The sequence below is a fragment of the Balaenoptera borealis genome (genome assembly GCF_965194805.1).
Source record: "Balaenoptera borealis genome assembly, chromosome: 3".
NCBI classification, from domain to species: Eukaryota; Metazoa; Chordata; class Mammalia; order Artiodactyla; family Balaenopteridae; genus Balaenoptera; species Balaenoptera borealis.
This window is the reverse complement of record NC_138866.1, coordinates 173,539,990-173,557,291: the sequence shown is the minus strand read 5'-3', so window position 1 is coordinate 173,557,291 and position 17,302 is coordinate 173,539,990. Positions and strand designations below refer to the sequence as shown.

At 41.7% G+C, this 17,302-nt stretch overlaps 2 protein-coding genes across 36 annotated transcripts in view; one reads left to right on the top strand and one right to left on the bottom strand.

Moving 5' to 3' along the window:
* Positions 1 to 17,294, top strand: part of LOC309625644 (uncharacterized protein) — a 41,767-nt gene extending 24,473 nt beyond the window's left edge. For all 5 annotated transcript variants that reach the window (XM_082385682.1, XM_082385683.1, XM_082385684.1 and 2 more), the window contains one exon: positions 2,788 to 17,294. In XM_082385682.1, the coding sequence (XP_082241808.1) occupies positions 15,539 to 16,513 (975 nt within the window). In that variant the 5' untranslated portion in view covers positions 2,788 to 15,538 and the 3' untranslated portion in view covers positions 16,514 to 17,294. The remainder of the gene's footprint in view (positions 1 to 2,787) is intronic.
* Positions 1 to 17,302, bottom strand: part of KIAA1217 — a 498,998-nt gene that overhangs the window by 154,490 nt on the left and 327,206 nt on the right. The window lies entirely within an intron of this gene.

Genomic DNA, 17,302 nt, shown 5'->3' with positions numbered 1-17,302 from the left:
TACTATCCGTACATCCTTTCCAGTTGAAATGTCTCTTACCGTATTTTGTCCCGTTTCTAATTGGATTGTTTGATGTTTTACTGTTGAGTTCGAGTTCTTTGTATATTTTAAACATTAGTCCTTTGTCAGTTACATGGCTACAAATATTTTTCTCCCAGATTGTAGCTTATATTTTCATCTTAACAGGGTCCATTTTTTAGTTTTTCTTTTTATGGATTGCGCTTTTGGTGTCACATCTAAGAACTCTTCACAAGGCTCCAAGTCCTGAATAACATCTCTTATCTTTTTCTAAAGGTTTTTATAGTTTTACATATTAAATTAAAGTCCATGATCTATTTTGAGTTAATTTTTGTACAAGTGTGGGAATGAGGTTAAAGTTCTCTTTTCTGCCTGTGGATGTCCAATTGATCCAGTGTCACTTGTTGAAAAAGCTGTCTTTCTTTCATTGAATTGCTTTTTCAATTTTGTCAAAAATCAGTTCAGCATAATTTTATGGGGGTATTTCTGGGTCCTCTATTCTGTTTCCTTGATCTATGTGTCTACCCCCCTGCTAATACGGTACAGTCTTGATTTCTATAGCTCTATGGTAAGGCTTGAAATCAGGTAAATTGAGTTCTCCCATTCTATTCTTCTTTGTCAAAATTGTCTTAGCTATTCTAAATAGTCTATAAAAGGTTCCTTTGCCATTTTATATAAATTTCAGAATAAGCTTGTTTATGTTTCAAAAAAATCTTGCTGTGATTTTAACAGGAATTGTTTTAAACCCATAGATCAATTTGGGGAAAACAGACATCTTTACTTTGCTGAGGCTTCCAATTGATGAAAACAGTGTCTCTTCACTTATTAGGTCTTTGATTACTTTTCTCAGCATATTGTAATTTTCAGCATACAGATCCTATCCATGTTTTGTTAGATTTATACTTAATATTTAATTTTCTTCAGAGCAATTGTGAATGCTATTATGCCTTTTATTTTAGCTTCCAGGTGTTTGCTGCTGGTATACAGAAATGCAATTGAGTCTGTATGTTAATCCTGGATCCTGTGACCTTGCTGAACTCACTTATTCTGCAAGAGGGTTGTCGTCATTGTTGTTGTTTTGGTACATTCTTTGGGATTTTCTATGTAGATAACATTACTTGGAAACAGACAGTTTTATATTTTCTTTTCCAAATGGCTTTTTCTTGTCTGCTGAACTGGCTAGACCTTCCCGAATTATGTTGAATAAGAGTCGCGAGGTTGGACATTCCTGCCTTGTTCCCAAACTTAGAGGGAAAGCTTTCAGTCTCTCGTTATTAAGTATGATGTTAGCAGTAGGTTTTTCTTGTAGATGCTCTTTATGATGTGAGAAAGTTCCCCTCCATTCCTAGTTTGCTAGGAGTTTTTTAAAAATCATACGTGGGTATTGGTTTTTTCAAATGCTTTTTATGTGCCAGTTGATATAATCATATGATTTCTTCTCCTTTAGCCTGTTGATATGGTAGATTACACTGACTGTATTTCAAACACAGAACCAGCCTTGCATACCTGGAATAAATCCCACTCAGTGGTGATGTATTTTTTTAATACATTTTTGGATCTGATTTGCTAATATTTTGTTGAGGATTTTTGTGTGAAATACATATGCTACTAGTTCTTTCAGCCAGAGCCTGTGAATGCTAAATACTGTTAATCCATTTACCTGAAAATGTCTTCTTTTTGCCCTCACTCTTAAGTAATAATTTTGCCGGTTAAAGAAATATTCATTAAAAGTCATATTTTCCCCAGGCTTTTGAAGATATTATTCCACTGTTTTCTGACTTCTTCTTGCTTTCTCTTTTCAGTATAGTGGTTTAGCATGTGGGCTCTGCAGACAGACTGCCAGGGTTCAGATCCTGGTTTTGCTGTACCATGTGTTAGATTTGCATATCTGGCATAGAGTGAGTGCTTCGTAAATATTAGCTGCTATGGTGATTTCTTATATGTACGCCTCCTTCATTAGACTCCCTGCATGGCAGGGATCCTTCTTACTCTAATTTCAGAACACCTACAGAATCCAAATTCTTCTCACCGCTTCCACTGCTAACCTTCTCATCTCCCCACATTATGCCAAGACTCCTAACTGGTCTTCGCAACATGTGCCCAGACTCCCTTTAGTCTATTCCAAACCCAGCAGCCACAATACAATCTTTAAAATGGGAGCGATGCCACTGCTCATAATTCTGCAATACAGCCATCCCCATCACGCTGAGGACAGCGTAGCCCAAGCCTTTGCTGTTGTCAAAGCCCTACACTGTTCGGCTCCGTGGCTTCTCCAACCTCATTCCCTACTCCTCTGTCACAGAGTGACTCCAATCACAGTGGTCTCCTTGCTGCTCCTTGAATGCTCTTGGTGTGCCCTTGCTCAAAGTCTTTGCATTGGCCGATCCCTCTGCCTGGAATTCTCCTCCCCCAGACATCTGTGCGGCTCACATCTTCACGTGCTCTGGATCATGGCTCACGTGCCACTTTCTCAGTGATGCTCTCCCTGTCCATCCTTTTCAAAATGACAACTCTATCACCTTCATCTCTTCAGCACTCCCTATACCGCTGCCCCTATTTTATTTTTCTCCTTAGTATTTATACCATCTATTCTCTATTTTATTTGTTTATCCTCCGCCTCTCCCAACAGAATAGAAGCTCTAGAAGATCAGAGGGTTGTGACTCTTTTGTTGATTGCACCCAGGGCCGTGCTAGTAGGAACTCAGTAAGTATTTATTAAAAGAATGATTTTCTTTCTTCCTACCTAATACAGCACCATGTGTATTGCAGGTATTTAAAATGTACTCAAGGGCTTCCCTGGTGGCGCAGTGGTTGAGAATCTGCCTGCCAATGCAGGGAACACGGGTTCGAGCCCTGGTCTGGGAAGATCCCACATGCCGCGGAGCGACTAGGCCCGTGAGCCACAACTACTGAGCCTGCGCGTCTGGAGCCTGTGCTCCGCAACAAGAGAGGCCGCGATAGTGAGAGGCCTGCGCACCGCGATGAAGAGTGGCCCCCGCTCGCCGCAACTAGAGAAAGCCCTCGCACAGAAACGAAGACCCAACACATCCAAAAATAAATAAATAAATAAAAATTAAAATGTACTCAATTAATATGTTAAATTGAACTCTTTTACTCTTAAAAAGGTTCCTATATTACTTGACTCTTTTTATGAAGGCAAATGAAAGCATATGAAAGAACGTTGCTCTAGAATCATGCAAAACCAAGGGAACTCTCTCCTCCAGGAAAGTCTTCAGCACTGGCCTCGTCCATCTGCCTCTGCCTTGTCAGTACAACAAGCAGTACCAATACCTGGGTGCTAACTGACCATGACTGGGGCCAGGGTTCCCCTGGGGCAGACAAGGGCAGGACGCTGGTGGGGGGAACACCTGAACTGAGGAAACTGGAACATGGTAGAGAGAGGCATGAAGTCCTGTGAAAAGTCCAGCTACCTTTCCATTGTTGGCTCTACCGACATTTCCAAGTGTGTCAAGCTGGGTGATGAGGTGGAAGATAAAGGTAGTTCACCGATCAAATAGGGATCAAAAATAGGAAATGCGCAGAGCAGACGGCAAGACAGCCCTAGCTTAGCAGGCTGGCTCTACAGCTTGCTGCAGGAGGATGTGCACCCCATACTTCTTGCGAGGGTCCTGCCAGTCACGTGAGCTGGAATTAAATACTCTAGTTCAAGGACGTGAACCAGGCCAGACATTTAAGGCCTCCATATTTTCCTGCCAAAGTATGAGGACTACTTTCCATGCCCTACTGTGAACCGATTAAAGCGCCCTCATGTGGTGCTACATTGTAATGACACGTTAAAATCTTTCCTAGGGCACAATATTACCCTGAATCAGTGATCCCCTGACCAGAAGCGCCAGCATCACCTAGGAACTAGCTAGAGCTGCAACTTCTTGGGTCTCACCCCAGATCCACTGAACCATAAATGCAATAAGCAGAGCCAGACGCCTGTGTTTTAATAATATCTCGGCTAAAATTTGAGAACCACTGTCCCAAATGATGTGTCATGAGAAAGGATGCAAAAAGGATTGGCAGGGTGGGTGCCATCTTACGCAGGGGAGGGCTCTCGGATGAGGCCATTTGAGCTCAGCTCTGAATGAAGTGAGGAGGGGCCATGCAGACATGGGGGCCTGTGAATGGGGGCTGAGTCCAGACAGAGAGAGCAGCATGGGTCTATCCCTGATGTGGCACAGCCAGGAGGCCAGTATGGCTGGGTGTATGCACAGCTTCATCTGTGTACTCTTTGATTTACGTATATTTTAAAGACCTTACATGGTTACCATGTGTCTTTAGTTTACTGAAAATTCCTTGAATACAAGAACCAGATTTCATATATTTTTTAAATAACTCACCATGACACCTTTAACAGTGCCAGGAACTGAACAGATTCTTAATAAATGCATAAATACATGAATGGAGAAAAAAAATTGAGAAATAGGCAAAACTTGGGGAGGAAAAAAAATGAAGGATTTATTTTTATCATGTTTAGCTTTAATATTACTGGGAGACATTTAGCCAGAGACGCCTGAAAGCCAATTAACACCTTAGAAAAATTCTGAAAGTGGAAAGTTGGTGGGAATATCATTTTTAATGACATCACCAAACTTCTGAGACCTCAAACTCGGCATGATGACATTCGGAGCTTTCCTTGATGGAATCCAGTTAAGTCACTTAGATGTGAAGCAACTTTCATTTGCTAAATCTGAGGATGGGGCTGGGGAGATGTCAGACAGAAAAGTAGTCATGGAAGATGAATCTGTCCCAAGAGTTTAAAATTTTCCCTTGCAATGCTAAGAAACCAAGTTGATGCACTGAGCAAAGGTGGAAGAGGATAGAATAAAACTCAACTCAAAATAAACAGAAAACTTGACGAATCTAATTTTACTGTCTTGAAGAAAGAAATACTTTAAGTTTGTGACAACTGCCATAAACCTGACTGTCTCCTCATATGAGAAAGGAAGTAGGAGGAAAAGAGTGTCCTGAGTCTCTGTGTTAGTGTGCGGGGGCCGCCATAACAAAATTCCACAGACTGGGGGGTTTCACAACGGAAATCTATTCTCTCACTGTTCTGAAGGCTAGAAGTCTGAGACCAAGGTGTCAGCAGGATTGGTTTCTTCGGAGGCTTCTCTCCTTGGCTCATAGATGGCAGTCTTCCCCCCGTGTCCTCACATGGCCTTCCCTCTGCACCTGTCTGTGTCCTAACCTTCTCTTCTTATAAGGACACCAGCCCTATCGGATGAGGGCCCACCCTTGTGACCTCATTCTAACTTAATTACCTTTTTAAAGGCCTTTCTCCTAAGACAGTCACATTCTGAGGTACTAGGGGTTAGGACTTCAACATACGAACTTGGAGGTGGGGGAATAGGGGAAGATACAGTTTGGCCAATAACAGTCCCTCAGAGAGTGGCTCAAACTGATAAGAAACTAAAGACCATCGTGGTGGCGCCGTGGCACTCACCTACTGTCGTGCTCAAAAGCAGCTTCTGGAATGGAGACTGGACCTCATGCAGCTAGGTGAGGTGCAGACAGGACCTCATCTCCAGACCCGAAGCCACTTAGCTGCAATCCCCTGTCACAGAGCTTACTTGAGAAATTCGATGGAAAATCACCAATTCCTTTGCCTAAGAAGATATACATCTACCCTCTAACAACGCAGATGTGAATTTCCCTCTGTTCTTACACTCTGCCTGAAATAGAAGAAGCTGCCACAAATCTCAGTTTCCAGATGTCAGCAGGCGGCTCTCTGGAGGCCACGTTTAGGATGAGGGCACCAAGGATGGAATTTTACTTGGGTATATGACATAAAGCTGGCTTGCATCTTAATATTATTTTTAGCAGTTCATAGAATCGTCTTTAAAAGCAGGTGCAAAAAATGTGTGCGAACTCTTATAGAATTAGATGCATGTAAAGGATTATGTTTTAAAGTCAGCTTTGACAAAACAAACTAACTTGGAAAGAAACTCTTAAGGGTGCAATGAATTTTGCACTTACCAGAAAAAATAGCAAGGCATAGTCAACAGATTTTAGGTAGAGTTTTTGAGCCAAAGGAAAACAACAGCAACCGGTAAATGAAATTTTTTTCCCCAAAAGTAGTTCAATGTCTCATCTCTTGTTCCAACCAAACTGTAGCAGAGTATATCAGTGTACATCATCTCAATCCAGATACTGTCAAGCTCATCCCTGGAGAGAGTATAGAGTAACAGTTGGTATTATTAGGAATTTGGAATTCGGGGAGAGATTTCTTCTTCAACTCTCTTTTTCCTTTCAAGCCTTCAGCCATGACATGCTTCTCAAATTTTCCTCTCTATCTGAAGTTACCCACCCTGATGAGATGATTAATAGCCAAGGGCCAACCACCTGGGGGGGCCAGGTGAATTATCAAGACAGTATGAACTCATTCCCTGTATCAGATTAGATCACTAGAAACCTACAGAGTCCAAAAGACATAACCTCTAATAGGATGGTTTCGTACTACGTCCTTGGATTTTGAAGTTTTAGACAAAGAAACTTTCCGTAAAACAACTGTTAAATATAACTGTCTATTACATAATATGATGTCAACAACATTAAGATACAGGGGTTCTTGGATTATAATGTTCTAAATGGGCTGCTATAAACCTCTTCTTAAATCATGAAATTCATGGAGCTCATTACGTTTCTCCTTTTATCTTCTTTTTTTGTCTCAGTTGTAATTACAGCAATTATTCTTATCCTAATTTTCCTGGCACACATATTATGCCCAACTGCTACTTGTATTAATTCTTGTTTTAATGGTTCTTATATACTATTACTGTTTTAAGCCAAATCAAATCTATTTTGGATGTAGAGAAGTAATTTATACCTTATACAGATAAAACTTGCCTTGCTTTCTTCTGTTGTCTTATGAAACCTGATGAAGAGTTCTTTTTTGAATAAGGGTATTTTAACATCAGAAAAAAAAGCATAAACATTATCTAGATCTCTGGGTTTGAATGGGGTTTCATGGCTGTGACAGAGAGAGAGAAATATTTCACACTGGCTTATAGGCAGATTGATTTTCTGAAATAGCTTAGGAAACTGAAGTCACCTTTCCAGCTATTTAGCCCTATAGCTCCACCTGCAGTTTAGAAATGTTTGCTGTTAAGTTTACAAAAAGGTGACCGTGGTCCAGGTTTAGCAACACCCCGGCTGTAAAGGAGGGAACAGAAACAGTACACCTCAAGTCTTCCGCAAGTCTTTTCATTGGTACTCAGCCAACAGACGGTAAATTAATGGTGGCTTGGGGAGGGCTCCGACCCTTAGATTCCACCAAACCTTCTATTCACCTTCATTGATGCTTTCCCTACCTGCACCCTGTCTGCAAAGCAATCCTCGAGATGTCGGTAAAGGGCACGGAACTCTGTAGGTACCGCGTTAACTAAATCATTTCCTCAAAGTCTGAGAAATCTGTCCTAAAGTTTCAACCCAGGAATGTTAATAGCAAGGGATTTTGAAAGACATCTGACTAACTTTATTTTTTAAAGTAAGTACAAACAAATCATGAGTCTACACAATCTTTTGCAAGAACATTCTTTCTTATGGGTGAATTTAAGAGCCAAGTGGGTAAACTTGGATAAGTACTCCCTTCTTTCAGAAAACCTCATATATGAAAATCCAAGCTTATAAAGGAAAATTGGGGGGTGATTACTTGTATCACAAAAACATGTTTTGCTATACCAGAGGATTTCTTGAAATATTCCTTTCAGTGGTTAATTCCCAGTCCCAAATCCATTTTTTCTCCCTTAGCTTAAAGATTGATTCACTTTTTAAAAAAATTACCTTTCAGGACATTCATGATATCAAGTGCAAAAAACCTAAGAGACAATCTTTTTGACTCACCCGATATAGCCAAATAGAAGTACTCGAGGACTCCCGTTATTGAAAGGAAATTTCTTCATAACTTCTCTCTTTCCTTATTCTCCAACGCCCCTTGGTCTACTTAATGTTTTTTACTGTGTGGGTGTTAGCAGTTCAGCATAGCTCATTTGTCAAATGAAATCTTATATGAAAGTACAACATTTATAGTAGAGAAAACTCCACAAAACTCCAGAGCTCTGAGGAACACAATTGGGAAACCACACCTCCAGTTCATTCTCCAGTTCACTGCCAAGTCTCTAAAAGTCATCAGTCTGTATCTACCGCTACTTGCCATATTTTCTAGAACGTGAAGAAGAGGCAGGCACTACAACTTCTACAAAAAGAGCAAATCAGACCCCGTGTATCTGTCAGGGTTCAGCTGCAGACAACTGAACCAACTCCAGCTTTAAGCAAAACAAACAAACAAACAAAAAACCCAAACAGATTTATTAAATGGCTTGTGGAATCACTGAACTGAAAGTTCACTGGAGAACTGGGACGTTGCAGAACCCGTTTGATGAGGAGGAAGCTTCCGGTCCAGAGTCACAGCCCTGGACCACTGTGACTCCACTTTGGAAGTCAGGAAACTGCTGGTCCTGCTGAAAAGCCAGACCACACCTGCGCCCTCGGAAGGAGAAGAATGGATGTCTGGCACCCTGACTTTCAACCCTATCAAGCGAGTGACCTGCCTAGAGACCTCTCAGCAAATGATACTAAAGAAAACCCAAAGCCTCCACGAACGCCTTGGTCCCTACTTCCAGAACCCAGCGCATCTTCTATTCCAGAATGGGTCTGCCTTCCAGCCTCCAAAGTAAAGGGAGGCACGCCAGAAGGAGATTGGAGTGGACCACGCCAGCCGGTCACCAAGTCCTCCCACCCTGCCCACTGAGTTCCCAAGCTAGAGACGATCCTCTGACCTTTTCTTTGATTGCACCTTAAAAAGGTCAGGAACGTGCCCCAAAGCTACTGACCTGCAATCAAACTCTCTTCCGTAAATTTTAGTTTTTATAATATTACATGTCAATCACTACTGGCACTTAGGTAAGCAAATTCCATAAGTGCTTCACTTACTCTATAGAGCAATACACGCCTTTCCATTTGTCTGAAATTCAAATCTTTTTAAAACTAGCCTAGGGATAGCTCTTCATGCGCAATCTAATACGAGGCTCACAGTCTTTGCCCATAAACCTTCCTGGTTTTCCGCTTTACAGATGGACGTTTCCGCCATCTTTTTCTCTAACCTCCTACCCACTCTTCTGCACAGGAGGGGCGATTCTGACAACAGAGAACCTTCTGTTCCTTAAATACCCCCACCAGCAAATGGTCACCATCACTGTTACCACCTTTAAATAAAAGAACAGCCACGAAGAAGTGACACGCGTTGGGCAAGTTCTCCTTCAATTAGTTTAAAATACTCCCGAGCCTTTTAAAATCATTCTTGCTTGTTGAGTCTGAGTGTTTAACAGGTAATTTGTTACAGAAATGGCAGCACCTCTGGCTGATGGGCTGGTAAGGGAGGTGTCTTTTCCAAGGCTAACCATTCAGGATACGGTCAACCAAGGCATCTGGCTGCAGGGAGAAGGAAGTTGCTGTTCTTGTTTTCACATGAGTTTTATTTTCAAATTCCTGAGGGTACACAGAAGGGTGGGAACATCTTGTGGCTATCCTTTCCCCCGAGGCCGACCACAAAGAAGCCAGACAGCAGCCCCTGCCCGTGGTTGCATTCCAGACAGACATTTATAAGACAGCAATGATTAAAAGGAAACGACTCCATCATTAAGACCCAGACCTAATATCAGCGGGACAATTTTTCACGGAAATTATTTCTAAAACCCAAATCTACTGCAAAACTGTTTTTACTTTCTTTTGTAAACTTCCTTTCTCCTAATGGTCTCTCTTTTCACTGAAGAGAGAGGGAAGCAGAAATGGCATAAATTCCACTGAGAAGAATTTCATTTGGTCTCTGGATGGGTGGAGGGCTTGGGGACCCCACCACTCTGTACAAGTGAAGATTTAGAGGTGATAGGTTTTTGGAACCCGGTCACGTTCTAAATCAGAGCCACTGATCAAATTCTTTCTTTACCTTTCTGCTTTGTAAATCTCCAAGAGTGACTAGCTGGCCCTCAGCATCAGAAAGATTTCTGGGTTTTGCTGTCATTTGGTCCTGCCTGAAGTGCCAGAATGAGAAGCTCACACCTTGCATGCAGGACAGCATCGGAGAAAGAATATATACAGACACCAGCAATGTCTAACTTCTCTGTCTTAAACAGCAGCTTAGGGCTAAACCTTCTCTCTCTTGTACGGCTTCTAACAGCCTCTGTGCAATGCACCAAGCCCAGCCTCCCCCTGCTTCTCCCTTTCTACTATGCCAAAGTAGTAGAAAGGAGGGATTATCCAAGTGGAAAAATGATTAAGCTGGCAGGTTTACCTCCAGGCACAGGCTGCCTAGAGTGACAGCAAGGTTGCATCCCCTCCAGGGAGCAGGAGTGGTTGGTGGATTGGTCCAGATGTGGCTCCCAGAGCTGGGGGACGGCTCCAGTGACACAATGCGTATGTGCATAAGTGAAGCCTGGGAGCTGGGCTTTCCCAACTCTGCCCCTTCTGGGCTCTGTGGCTGGAGGTCACCCCATGAGATGTGAAGTCCCTGGGGTGACACACAGGCAGCTACTGGGGTGAGGAGAGTGAGGCACTCTCCTTGGGTGCAAAATTTAAGGCTCCTCCCCACCAAACTCAATAATCAAAATAAAATAATATTTTAATGAGACATTTTTAAAAATCAAAATTAATGCAATAACCCATGATGAACCAACTAGGACCATTTTAAATAAACACAAAACCAACAGGACTTGGGGGGGAGATCCTAAAATTCTGTGGATTAAGATAAAAGAAGAGAGGGCAGACAGCAGAAGCAAGAAGAACTAAAATTCTGCAGCCTGTGGAATGAAAACCACATTCACAGAAAGATAGACAAAATGAAAAGGCAGAGGACTATGTACCAGATGAAGGAACAAGATAAAACCCCAGAAAAACAACTAAATGAAGTGGAGATAGGCAACCTTCCAGAAAAAGAATTCAGAATAATGATAGTGACGATGATCCAGGACCTTGGCAAAAGGATGGAGGCAAAGATCGAGAAGACACAAGAAATGTTTAACAAAGACCTAGAAGAATTGAAGAACAAACAAACAGAGATGAACAATACAATAACTGAAATGAAAAATACACTAGAAGGAATCAATAGCAGAATAACTGAGGGAGAAGAATGGATAAGTGACCTGGAAGACAGAATGGTGGAATTCATTGCCGCAGAACAGAATAAAGAAAGAAGAATGAAAAGAAATGAAGACAGCCTAGGAGACCTCTGGGACAACATTAAACACACCAAGATTTGCATTATAGGGGTCCCGGAAGGAGAAGAGGGCGAGAAGGGACCTGAGAAAATGTTTGAAGAGATTACAGTCTGAAACTTCCCTAACATGGGAAAGGAAATAGCCACCCAAGTCCAGGAAGTGCAGAGAGTCCCAGGCAGGATAAACCCAAGGAGAAACACGCCAAGACACACAGTACGCAAACTGACAAAAATTAAAGGCAAAGAAAAATTATTAAAAGCAACAAGGGAAAAATGACAAATGACATACAAGGGAACTCCCATAAGGTTAACAGCTGATTTCTCAGAAGAAATTCTACAAGCCAGAAGGGAGTGGCATGATATATTTAAAGTGATGAAAGGGAAGAACCTACAACCAAGATGACTCTACCCAGCAAGGATCTCATTCAGATTCAATGGAGAAATCAAAAGCTTACAGATAAGCAAAAGCTAAGAGAATTTAGCACCACCAAACCAGCTCTACAACAAATGCTAAAGGAACTTCTCTATGCAGGAAACACAAGAGAAGGAAAGGACTTACAATAACAAACCCAAAACAATTAAGAAAATGGTCATAGGAACATACATATTGATAACTACCTTAAATGTAAATGGATTAAATGCTCCAACCAAAAGACACAGGCTCGCTGAATGGATACAAAAATAAGACCCATATATATGCTGTCTACAAGAGACCCATTTCAGACCTAGGGACACATACAGACTGAAAGTGAGGGGATGGAAAAAGATATTCCATGCAAATGGAAATCAAAAGAAAGCTGGAGTAGCTATACTCATATCAGATAAAAAGACTTTAAAATAAAGAATGTTACAAGAGACAAGGAAGGACACCACATAATGATCAAGGGATCAATCCAAGAAGAAGATAAAACAATTATAAATATATATGCACCCAACATAGGAGCACCTCAATACATAAGGCAAATGCTAACAGTTATAAAAGAGGAAATCGACAGTAACACAATAATAGTGGGGGACTTTATAGCAATACAATCCTACCTCAAGAAACAAGAAAAATCTCAAATAAACGATCTAACCTTACACCTAAAGGAACCAGAGAAAGAATAACAAACAAACAAACCAAAAATCCAGTTAGTAGAAGAAAAGAAATCATAAAGATCAGAGCAGGAATAAGCGAAATAGAAACAAAGAAAATAATAGCAAAGATCAATAAAACTAAAAGCTGGTTCTTTGAGAAGATAAACAAAATTGATAAACCTTTAGCCAAACTCATCAAGAAAAAGAGAGGACTCAAATCAATAAAATTAGAAATGAAAAAGGACAAGTTACAATGGACACCACAGAAATACAAAGCATCCTAAGAGACTACTACAAGTAACTCTGTGCCAATAAAATGGACAACTTGGAAGAAATGGACAAATTCTTAGAAAGGTATAACCTTCCAAGACTGAACCAGGAGGAAGAGAAAATATGAACAGACCAATCACAAGTAATGAAATTGATACTGTGATTAAAAATCTTCCAACAAACAAAAGTCCAGGACCAGATAGTTTCACAGGTGAATTCTATCAAACATTTAGAGAAGAGCTAACACCCATCCTTCTCAAACTCTTCCAAAAAATTGCAGAGGAAGGAACACTCCCAAACTCATTCTACAAGGCCACCATCACCCTGATACCAAAACCAGGCAAAGATACTACAAAAAGAGAAAATTACAGACCAATATCACTGACGAATATAGATGCAAAAATCCTCAACAAAATACTAGCAAACAGAATCCAACAACACCCTAAAAGGATCATACACCATGATCAAGTGGGATTTATCCCAGGGATGCAAGGATTCTTTAATATATGCAAATCAATCAATGTGATATACCATACTAACAAACTGAAGAATAAAAACCATATGATCATCTCAATAGAAGCAGAAAAAGCTTTTGACAAAATTCAACACCCACTTATGATAAAAACTCTCCAGAAAGCGGGCATAGAGGGAACCTACCTCAATATAATAAAGGCCATATATGACAAACCCACAGCAAATATCATTCTCAATGGTGAAAAACCAAAAGTATTTCCTCTAAGATGACGAACAACACAAGGATGTCCACTCTCGCCACTATTATTCAACGTAGTTTTGGGAGTCTAGCCATGGCAATCAGAGAAGAAAGAGAAATAAAAGGAATACAAATTGGAAAAGAAGATGTAAAACTGTCACTGTTTGCAGATGACATGATACTGTACATAGATAATCCTAAAGATGCCACCAGAAAACTACTAGAGCTAATCAATGAATTTGGTAAAGTTGCAGGATACAAAATTAATGCACAGAAATCTCTTGCATTCCTATACACTAACAATGAAAGATCAGAAAGAGAAATTAAGGAAACAATCCCACTCACCATTGAAACAAAAAGAATAAAATACTTAGTAATAAACCTACCTAAGGAGGTAAAAGACCTGTACTCAGAAAATTATAAGACACTGATGAAAGAAATCAAAGATGACACAAACAGATGGAGAGATATACCATGTTCTTGGATTGGAAGAATCAATATTGTGAAAATGACTCTACTACCCAAAGCAATCTACAGATTCAGTGCAATCCCTATCAAATTACCAATTGTATTTTTTACAGAACTAGAACAAAAAATCTTAAAATCTGTATGGAGACACAAAAGACCCTGAATAGCCAAAGCAATCTTGAGGGAAAAAAACAGAGCTGGAGGAATCAGACTCCCTGACTTCAGACTATACCACAAAGCTACAGTAATCAAGACAATATGGTACTGGCACAAAAACAGAAACATAGATCAATGGAAAAAGATAGAAAGCCCAGAGATAAACCCATGCACCTATGGTCAACTAATCTGTGACAAAGGAGGCAAGGATATACAATGGTGAAAAGACAGTCTCTTCAATAAGTGGTGCTGGGAAAACTGGACAGCTACATGTAAAAGAATGAAATTAGAACACTCCCTAATACCATATACAAAAATAAACTCAAAATGGATTAAGGACCTCAATGTAAGACCGGACATTATAAAACCCTTAAAGGAAAACATAGGAAGAACACTCTTTGACATATATCACAGCAAGATCTTTTTTGACCCACCTCCTAGAGTAATGGAAATAAACCCAAAAATAAACAAATGGGACCTAATGAAACTTAAAAGCTTTTGCACAGCAAAGCAAACCATAAACAAGACGAAAAGACAACCCTCAGAATGGGAGAAAATATTTGCAAATGAATCAACAGACAAAGGATTAATCTCCAAAATATTTAAACAGCTCATGCAGCTCAATATTAAAAAAACAAACAAACCAGTCAAAAATTGGGCAGAAGACCTAAATAGACATGTCTCCAAAGAAGACATACAGATGGCCAAGAGGCACATGAAAAGCTGCTCAACATCACTAATATTAGAGAAATGCAAATCAAAACTACAATGAGGTATCACCTCACACCAGTTAGGATGGGCATCATCAGAAATTCTACAAGCAAATGCTGGAGAGGGTGTGGAGAAAAGGGAACCCTCTTGCACTGTTGGTGGGAATGTAAAGTGATACAGCCACTATGGAGAACAGTATGGAGGTTCCTTAAAAAACTAAAAATAGAACTACCATATGACCCAGCAATCCCACTACTGGGCATATACCCTGAGAAAACCATAATTCAAAAGGACACATGTACCCCAATGTTCACTGCAGCTCTATTTACAATAGCCAGGTCATGGAAGCAACCTAAATGCCCACTGACAGACGAATGGATAAAGAAGACATGGTACATACATACAATGGAATATTACTCAGCCATAAAAAGGAACGAAATCGGGTCATTTGTAGAGACGTGGATGGACCTAGAGACTGTCATACAGAGTGAACTGAGTCAGAAAGAGACAAACAAATATCGTATATTAACGCATATGTGTGGAATCTAGAAAAATGGTACAGATGAACTGGTTTTCAAGGCAGAAATAGAGACACAGATGTAGAGAACAAACACTAAGAGGGGAAAGTGGCGGGGCGGGGGGCTGGGGAGTGATGGTGGTGGGATGAACTGGGATATTGGGATTGATATATATACACTAATATGTATAAAATAGATAACTAATAAGAACTAGCTGTATAAAAAAAAATAATAGAATTTTTTAAAAAGATAAAATGACATTGTACAGATCCCAGCGGCAACGCTGGCCTTCCAGGTGGCACCAAGAGTGGATGTGCAGGAGGTCCCAGCTCAGTCTCCATCTGCAGCCTCTGCGGCCTGGGGTCCCAGCTGCGCTTTGCCACCGAGATGCTGGGGGACCCCGCTGCCCCCACTCCGGGGCTCTCTGGGGAGCCTGCTGTTCCCAGGACCCCACGTCTGTGTGTTAAACACAGCCAGGCGCACGGGGATTTTCCCGAACACAAGGCTAGCAAGGCCCCTGGCAGGGAGATTGTGTTTAGACTCTCCCTGACTCACACTTTCCTGTTTATTTCCCATCCCGGCTCAACTGAATTACGCTGTGAAGGCCAGGTGCTGCCGCGAGGACATTCACAAATCGGCCACAGAGAGGCGGTCAGGGGCAGCACCAAGCCGCCGGCCCAGGGCCAGCCTCATTTTCTGGCCCCGGCGCTCCCCTCGCTGGGGCAAACTTCTCATTCCTCTCCTCTCCCTGTGTTCCTTGGTTTCTATCCACGAGTTGTGGCAAGCACTGGCCAAAAACGTTCTCCTGGAGCTGGAAGAATAAGTACCTCCTGTGCACTCCGAATGTGCTGGGACTCGCCAGAACTTCACAGCAAGGTGCGCTCAGCGCAAAGCAGCATTTCGCCAAGTGCAGCCACCCCGGGAGAAAACAGCAGCCGCCCTCAGCAATCCCTAGGGCAAGGCTGCCATCGGCTCCTGCAGCCCCTGCACCCAGAGACTTGCTTCCTAAAGGCAGCCAGTATCTACCTGCACTGCCAAGTGCACTTGGCTGTGGGGCAAATTCCTGCCTGCAAGACGGAGGGTCCGTTATTCCACAGGCTGGCTGCTCCCCAGGTATGGGGGAGCGCACAGGCATTTGTTCTTATCTTTCCTTCTACTTTGCAAAGCACAGGCTCTCTTTACAGAGACCTGAACCTCATTCATTTCCTGCAAAGCACAGAGGAGAAATCCCACTCCTTGGCAGGCTCCTGTGCTCCTGCCTCAAGCATGAGTGGGGTTAAGAGAACACTAAGCTCTGTCTTCCAGATGGAAAGCCCCAGCCTGTGTCATCTTGACACTGCCCCAGCCCTGTATGCTCCCTGAGTGCACCACACCCCTGCAAGTCCCGTGCCTTCACTGGTAAATGGAGTTAATAGGAACTGGAGGGACTTCCCACTTCTGCCATTTAATTAACTCTGCAACCTCAAAAAACAGAAACCAGATTTTCTGGGGCTTTCATCTTTCATTTGTAAAATGACGACCCTGGATTATTAAACTAAGATGAAGTATACAAAGTTGAACGTTAAAAATTAATAACAGGGTTTTTTTTTGTTTGCTTTTTTTGTTTTTGTTCAGAAGAGCTAGGACAATGTCTGAACCCAATCTGCTCTGGCTATCATCTGCAACCGAGGAAACAAAATCAGGATACCTCCCCACGTCCCTCTCTTGTCTTCTTCAAGCAAGGCATCTGCTCAGTTTTAAGAGGCAGAATTCAGCTCTCTTCTGCAGAGGCCAGACCCTGAAGCCTTCTGTGGGTTGACCTTGTTTCTGTCCCCTCTTTTTCCTGCCCACAAACAGCTGAAAAACACAGGTACCGACTCAGAACCTTGAGATGGCAGGTTAAGCATATGAAACACCAGCACAATTTGCAAAAAGGTCTAAATCTTTATGGCCTGTACCTTTTGTTAAGGGGCTAGCAGGAAGAAAAAAAGCACAGCAAGATACAAAGTGAATATCCAATATGAAAAAGCAAACGATAAGTGAAGGCAGAAGGATAGAATCCTGTTTTTCCTAAAAGCTTATTGAAAGACAAGGCTATGCCAAACTCTTGCCAAACCCCTCCACCGTTTCATGTGGTGGCAGAGAAAACAGCCCTGTGTTTCTGGCTTTCCT